Raw genomic sequence first — 8134 nt, 5'->3', positions numbered from 1 at the left:
ATGTTCTAACCCTTTTCGGTTTTTGTCCAAATTCTTTGGTTGGATTTGTGCTTGAAGTCTCAGGAAGTCACATATCTTTAGTAAATAATTTTACTGTATTACAGCAAAGTAAAACCAGGGACTTCCTAGGATGGCACCTAAGGACAGAAAGTCAACACCCAGCTATAAAAGATATTTTCATAAATGTTAGTCATATCATGCAAAAGTTTAAAAGATTCACACATGATGTTCAATACAAAAACATTTGTATGCTGTGACTAATACATTGATATCCCTGGCTGCCATCCTAGGAAGTCCCCGGTTGTTACCTTGTTGTAGACATTTGTTGGTTTGGAATGATGGCACTCTCGGTCCTTTGCCCAGTGCCATTCTACATCACTCCTTTCTCTGAATGGAATCTATAAAATAATTGGACTTCTTACATATAACTTGTATGTATCAGAGTAAGGGTTTGTGTCGATAGAATCAGTTTGATGTCCATTTGAGACCCTTCTAAAATAATTTATAATACTCTATATAGACAGGTGAATTTGATCGGCTTCAAGTGGGTTTTGCATTACCATAGACTTATATAGGAAAACAATATCCACTTGCTGTGAATAAAAGCTCATCAAGATAAGCCCAGCATGTATTTAATAAGAATTGAAAGCATATATCAGCTTTAAAATGTAAAATAACTGTCTTTAGTTACAATACTACCCCTCCCCCCACCTCTAATGAAGGTGACAATTAATAACAGTAACTGGGTGATATCCAGAGAGATGATTAATGCCGCTTACTAATGATTAGTGCCAAATGAAACTAATTTGTATGTTTTGATGTTGTGATTCCAGAATGGCTTCTAGCATTGTAGAAGTAACCAAGAACACTGCAAGGAAACTTCTTGAGCTCATCGCCGAAACCTCAGAAAACCTGACGATGATGGACGTCACAGACCACTTCCACCCCATCAAAGAGCTCGGGACAGGATCGTATGGAAAGGTCCTCTTGGCCAAACATCGGGGTTCAGGTAAATTTGTAGCCTAATTCATGTAAAGAGAATGATTTACAGAATCAGTTGTGCTTCTGAATGAGTGGAAATAAACTAAGGGAAAGAGTAACTAGCAGGTAAAGGTTCTTCGGTTGCATGGTGCAACAAGGGGGATCATACTGTAGATATTGCATCACCAGAGGAGGGGAGACTATAATGAGCAAGTCTGCCATAATATACAAGTCTGATATTTACATATTCTAGTTAATGCTCTGGGTGCCCTCTGCAGATTTAGTTCTATTTACAGCTCAGATGTCTAAAGGATCTTTACTTCTAAACTGAGATATGAGTGTGACATCCAAGATCTAAGAATCAACAGAATGCTTCGGCTGCAGAACATTTCCAAACCTTTGAGCAGCATTTTTTAAGTTTCTAAGTTTTCCAAGCCCCCCTTGCTTCCAGTTTTTGAGTGATGATTATGGATCTTAATAAGTCAGAGCTTTTAGATTTACAGAAACTTTTAACTAACTTTAGCAAGCTTCATCATTTCTCTAATGTTGGGTTTATGATACTCATTGTCTTTTTATGTCTTTCTTTTTAACAGATGAGTTGGTGGCTATGAAACTGATGAGTAAAGAGACAACTCCAATGGACAACTTCCTAGTGGAATACGGAATGTCTCTTAGTCTCAGCGGTCATCCAAATATCATTGAAACCCATGAAATCGCTTTCCAAACCAGCAACGACTATGTCTTTGTCCAGAAGGTGGCACCAGCTGGAAACCTTCATTCAATAGTAAAGCTAAATGTAAGTTTGTATCAAAAATGTATTGATCTTTATAAAGTCACGATTTCTAGTTTTAGTTGCTTTTGAAGCATTCTGAGTTTTAAAGATTCCTTTCCCAGGGCAGTGAGTTGGTAGGATGTATAGTTGGCATACGCTTGTTGTTTAAGGTATGTGTATCACTCAAGTTATGAAGCAAGGTTTAAAATGGAGTAAGATGGGTTAAGATGGATCTTGCACCATTAATGGCCCCATTTTGTATGCTGACAGGTTTCCTTTAATCATACTCCTTGTGTATTCAGCTAATGTATGTTTGTTTCCCTGTACAAGAGGTAAGGTGGGTTCAATATGTTGGGTAACATTGTGTTATATTTGTGTCTAGTGACTAATTTTCTCTTTTTTTTCTACAGGTTGGTTTAAATGAAGATCTTGTAAAGTGTTTTGTTCCACAGGTAGCGAGTGCCTTAGACTTTATGCACAGCAGAGGAATCGTCCATCGGGACATTAAACTGGACAACATTTTGCTCATGGACATTGAATGTAAGGAAGTCAAATTAGCAGATTTTGGACTGACGAGGCTCCGGAGCACTCAAGCACCATGTATGTCCTGGTCCATCCCATATACTGCTCCGGAATTGTGCAGCTTAAAAGAAGGGGATCAATTGCTGCTGCACCCGAGCATTGACGTGTGGGCGTTTGGAGTCCTGTTGTACACAGCTATGACCGGCTCATATCCTTGGGAAGAAGCAGGGGGTCATGACCCCATGTATCGGGAGTTTGCTTGGTGGCAAATGAAGAAAGACCTAACCTTGGCACCAGGAAAGTGGCAACAATTCTCCATTGAAGCCAGGCAGATGTTCTGCGACTTGTTGGCACTCAATGCCTCTGAGAGGTGTTCTGTTATGGACATTTTAAAATATGTCCACCTGCCATGGAAAACAAAAATGCCTCCAGAGAATCTAACCAGGAAAACGGTCATACATGTGATATAACAAAGTGCGTGATGTCCATTGTGGAGCCTCATCAAGTGCTGCCTCATACAAGTCTCATGTCCTAGGGGAAGGTAAGTCTAAATCTTAGGACTGCTGGATTTTTCTGTAGCTGGTCACATGTTTGCTTATCTACTGTAATTGCTGATTTCAGAAATACTAACTCATAGCGTAGGAAAACCGTATATAATGAGCCACAGAAGCACAGATCTAATTGGACCACATGTCCACTTCTTTCCATCACAGTTCTCAAAAGCAATTTCACTATTCAAACATATACCATTCTAAAGCTATAACACCGATGTATGCTTACATGGTACCTACACTAATTACACATTCATTCTGTTTGGCTTTAGTCTCCCAATGCTTCCGCTGCCTAAGAAAATATTATATGGTCAAATTACGGGACCCTCTGCTCCAGGGCCACAGAGCAGCTAAATGGCATGGTTATACTACATAGAAATTACATTGCACTTCTTCTCACCATTGATTTTATTGTTCTCCTTAAATGGCCTTAAAACCCATTTATCCAGTTTTATTCTTTCATGTGGTAGGAGGGGGGCCTGTTTACAAAAACAAGCAATGTTCACCCTCCCCAAGCTCTAGTGCTGCCCCATATTGTCTTTGCTCCAGATTCAGTCTTTTCCAGGATTTGACACCCAATGTTATGCAACATCTTCTGTGAGCTGACAGGGAAATGATTCAGGGAGCCAAGCTCACCGCATCACATGAGCCCAGTTCTCTGCAGCAGCATTCAGGACCTGTTCCCTGCTGGAGGATAGATGAGGATGGGAAACACATGTCAATCATATGTCCAGCCCGGCCAGCAAGAAAAAAAGACAGATTTAAATAAAGCTCCTAAACATGTGTACTATATTAGAACAAATTGACATTTTTTTACATTTTGTTGGTTTTCTTTTCCCTTTTTTTTGTTCATTGTCAAGTGTATTGGAATGTGTGTTCTGCAATCCTTCTGTACAAGGCATATATGGTAAGTATAATATTGTCATAATAAATGAAGACTTTAATGACTCTATTGCAGTATGGACTGAGGAATCCTTGGATACATTGATGGAATGATGTTACATTACCGAGCCTGAGATCAGCAAGCCCCCCCCCAGCTGCATAGTGTAGTAACTTTTGCTAATCTGTGGTTACTCCTCCTGTGCACTGGGTGGTGCTCTTGTGCTTCTTCACCTCTGGTTTATTCAATATTGTATTATTATGTTTATACAGCAATATGACTATTACTAATACTACTATCACTTTATACTACTTTACTACTTCTGCTGCTATTACTCCCACATGTATGGAAAACCTCTATTTCTTTGATGTTCCAGTGTTCAGAGTTTGATTTTTCAGTTCTTTTTTTCCTTTTAACATTATTTTGAAAACTTTACACTATTACCTAGCAGAAGAAATGATGGCTCCACTGATTGATACTTTCCAACCGTTCCCGATTTGGCAGGGCATTCCCATTTTTTAGTTTATTGTCCCATGACGATTGTGTCTGGGCTGTGTCCTGGGATCACAGCATGAGGGTCTGATGGTTTCAGCAGTAACAGCATCAATGTTGGCTTCTAGTCCTGTTCCTTGTTTGCCCACATTCCCAGAAGCAGCTGTGCCCACTGATCTCGCCCTTTACCAAGTCACAAATACCAGTGTATTGCATGCCCTGCCAGATGGCCCTTCTGGCCAAATTAGGAAAAGGATCTGATCTGGTGGAGGCTCTTACTGACTTCATGGTTGTGTCCATTTTATAAGACTTGGTTACAAGCTGAGGGGTATCCACAATCTCCTGCAAGGGAATTTTTTTCCCCCCAATATGCTGACCCAAGTTACCAGTCCAAACATCCAGGTTGTGAGCCACACATGCAGCTGCCAAGGCTGGTGCCACAGATGGAGAACTTGCATCCTAGATTATCCTAAGGAGGTCCTCTATCTTCCCATCCATTAGGGTTAAGATGAAGGTTTAGTCTGGATTTTCCTTTAACGCCCAAACCTTTCCCCAAGCATCATATGTAGGAGCTGTATTTCTAACAGTCCTACATATGACAGCTTCCCACTGTCACAGGATTTTAGGAACCGCTGCTGTCACTGGGAATCCCCAGCCATGTGGGGGGGGGGGGGCTGCATATGGGGACCACTTATTTTATAGGGGGTTTCCAGGTTCCAATAAGTATCTGCAGAACCGAACAACCACCAATCAGGGTTGTGGGGAAGAGACCCTTGTCCTCATGTATTATAGGGACAAAGTGCTTTGCTAAGGGTTCCCCCTGGCAAGCCACCCCTGAATGTTGAGGGCATGTGGCCTGAGGCTGAGATTTTTTTTCTTATTCCTTCCTCTGATTGAGGTCCTTCAAGGATTGATTCATATGAAAGACCCTCCCCTTTTTGGTCTAGCAATCATGCAGGTCTTTGCAAAAGCTCAATGAAAAATATTGTTTTCTGTGTGCCCTGTTCACACCACACCATCTGCACATGACATTAGCATCGTGGTGTGAACAGGACACATAGAACGCAATGGTTTTCTTTATACCCATGCAGAGACCTGAGAGGTGCATAAAAATATGTCAATGCACATGGTGTGAGCGAGCCCATAAGGTACACCCAAAGCAATATTGTATCCATGAAGTCTTCAATAAAGAGGTAATGAGGTAAGCATTAGGAATGCCATTCCCACAACCATATGGGGGAGACAAGAACCTACCAATGAAGGGTAGCCTGGGGAAAGAGACAAGAGGGAAGTGCACATATCTGTGATCCCAATGACCACTGGCCCAACAGCCATCCGGTAAAAAAAAAAAAAAACCTACATCACACTTTATTCCTGTTGGCAGTATACACAATCAGAACTGGAGGGGTGGGATATTGTATGCTGTCTTGTATTTCCTGTTGAGTAGAACTATTTGTCTCTGGTTGGACCTTGAAGATGGGGATATACCCTGAAAACTTGTCCTGAAAATTGAATGTTAGTGCAAATAAAAAAAGTATCCAGGACAGTACTCAATTGTTCTTGTTAGCAGAAAACTAAAAAAAGAAATGTGTGGGTGGGCAAGACTTTAAGGCCTTAGATCGCTTTTCACAGAGAAGCACAGGGGCAGCTGACAGGCATCGTGAGGCCATACTGCTTCTTCCTGAATGTTTTTAGTTGTCATGGACAGTTGAAGTTTTTGCAATGGTATTTTCAGCTGCAAGCCTAATGTTGGACAGGCAGTTGCAGCACAGCTCTATTCACTTGAATAAGTCACGTTCAGCGACAGTACTGCCTACTGAATGTGATTTAGGGAGATAATTTTGGATGTTGAGCCCCACTGAATCAATGGGTTTGGGCATTTTCAAAATGGAGGTCATTGGTGGTTGACTTCTTTCTGGTTCCCTGTGCTGGCCCATTGATGTCCTGTTTTATAAAACATTCTTAAGTTAATTAATGTAATTATTTCTAAGAACACAATTACTAGTTCTTATAATATAGATGGACAGCATAAGAATAGCAATGTTATGTGATTGGGCCCCATATTGTTGTGGGAGGGTGTCGCCTACTGTTGGGTCCATCCTTCTCAGCATAGTCTATTTGGTAGGGCGTCTCCCACTCCAGTACTGTATATGTATTTTGGTATTAGTTATTCTGATTGCAGAAGGTTTGGCAAAACCTCAGGGGAACATCCCCTTCTCTTATTACTGCTTGGAGCCACCTTTGTGGGCCGAGGCCTGGTTATGTACCCCTCCCCCCTCTTTTGTATTTCTAATTTGCATTGTTTATTGTAAACCCAGTGTCAGGGAACAAGAAGATCGCCGCAGCACATGAATCTGCGCATGTGCAGGATCCCGACAAGGCATACAGGCAGGCGGGCACTAGGACCCAGGCACGTCTGTCGGCGCTGGGTGGGCTATTTAAAGAGCACCTCGGTGCTCATTCAGTGCTGACTGGTCTTCAGCTTCCCCGTGTCCTGCTTGTTTCCTGTGCGATTTCCTTTGGTTCTGACCCGGCTTGTTCCTGACCCGACTCTGAGTACTCTCCTGCTCCCCCGGTTCCTGAATTCGGCTCTGTTCCTGATTCTGGCATTTCCTCCTGATCCTGTACCGCACTGCCCGACTGTTATGACTCTGGCTATCCTATACTCCGTTCCAGTCCTGTGTCCTGGCTACATACCTGGCTCTGCTGTGCATCTGGCAATCCACTGTACCTGCCTGGTCTATCTCCACAGTACCCAAATCAGAGGATATCCTGCTTATCAAGGTCATCATCTGCAAGAGCCGCAAGAAAAACCCTGGCGCTCTTGTCTCCCTGGTCCTCAGATGCCTTCTGTTCCAACTTCAGCGGGCTCAGGATTAGTGACACAAGTGAGGCCGACCTCATCAATTCAGTCTCCCATCAGGTACGTGACACCCAGTTATCTGATTTTTTTTTTTTCCTTTTTTAATTTCTTGTTGATTTGTTTTTTATCTGCAGTTATTTTTGTATCTTGTATTCTTTGTACTGTATTTTGTAATCTCTTAAATTCTGATCAATAAAATATTATGCAAAAAATAGTCACATGCCTGAAGAAGGGGCCTTGAGGGGCTCAGAGACAACGATGTTGTTATGGTGTAATGTGACCATTTAATAAAATGTTTGGATGCTTTTTGGAGATCCTTCATGTGCTTCCGGCATATCTCTTGTTCTATTATATCTAAAGGTGAATTCCCAAAACATGACCTACTTGGGGTACTTGACAGCTAAGGTTGGGAACCATTGCTATACACAAACTTTGCTAACCCCAAAAAAATCAATTCACTGTAGTGAACGTGGGTTACATTTGGCTTCCATATCTACTTCCCTCAAAAGAACTGTACCTGTACATCCTCTGGTTGAATTTGGTATAACAGGGTCATGGCTGGAGCTCCAGTCATAACACCAATACTTTTTTTTTTTTTTTCAGACAGCAATGCAACAAAGTAAAAGTGAACCAAGTGGCTAATGAATCACTGGATTGCTTTTGCATGCAACTGAATGGGGTTCCCCTAATGCTTTCTTGGGCTCTCCCATCCCACCAGGGAGCCCCACACTGAAGTCACTGGTCCTGCCTGCCAACCATAGAGATAACTAAAGACCAGAACATCCTCAATCATTTCTATGATCAAAGAAACTGGAAGCAACAAGTATTTCGTCACTTCTGGTTTTGGTCTAATGTAAACAATCCATTACCAGCCTGTGAAAGCATCTGATCACACCAATCTCAGTCTGATCAGATGTTTGTAAGGGCAGAGAAGAAATCTGGGGTCTAATGGACCCCAGATGTCTCAGTAGAGAGGGCCTGTCACTGCCCATGCTATCACAAGGGATGTTGTTCCTCCCTCGTGATAGCAATAAAAGTGATTTAAACAAATGAAAACAAATAAGTAGTAAAAA

The 8134-nt window shown here is 41.9% G+C and overlaps 1 protein-coding gene across 1 annotated transcript; it reads left to right on the top strand.

Moving 5' to 3' along the window:
- The first annotated feature begins 834 nt into the window (after positions 1-834).
- On the top strand, positions 835-2745 carry LOC149454772 (serine/threonine-protein kinase SBK1-like). Its single transcript, XM_089687093.1, has 3 exons — positions 835-1009; positions 1575-1777; positions 2164-2745. The coding sequence occupies exons 1-3, from the start codon at positions 835-837 to the stop codon at positions 2743-2745; spliced, it is 960 nt and encodes a 319-aa protein (XP_089543219.1).
- Positions 2746-8134: the final 5389 nt, after the last annotated feature.

Source organism: Staurois parvus, unplaced genomic scaffold (assembly GCF_062004578.1).
Source record: "Staurois parvus isolate SC_StPar_1 unplaced genomic scaffold, SC_StPar_1.0 ptg000417l, whole genome shotgun sequence".
Taxonomy (NCBI): Eukaryota; Metazoa; Chordata; class Amphibia; order Anura; family Ranidae; genus Staurois; species Staurois parvus.
Note: the sequence above shows the minus strand (reverse complement) of the source record. Positions and strands in the feature narration are given on the sequence as shown.

Coding starts and splice junctions, on each gene's coding strand:
- LOC149454772 (XM_089687093.1), top strand. CDS start 835: ATGGCTTCTAGCATTGTAGAAGTAACCAAGAACACTGCAAGGAAACTT. Junction 1,010..1,574: donor GGCCAAACATCGGGGTTCAG/GTAAATTTGTAG, acceptor TCTTTTTAACAG/ATGAGTTGGTGGCTATGAAA. Junction 1,778..2,163: donor ATTCAATAGTAAAGCTAAAT/GTAAGTTTGTAT, acceptor TTTTTTCTACAG/GTTGGTTTAAATGAAGATCT.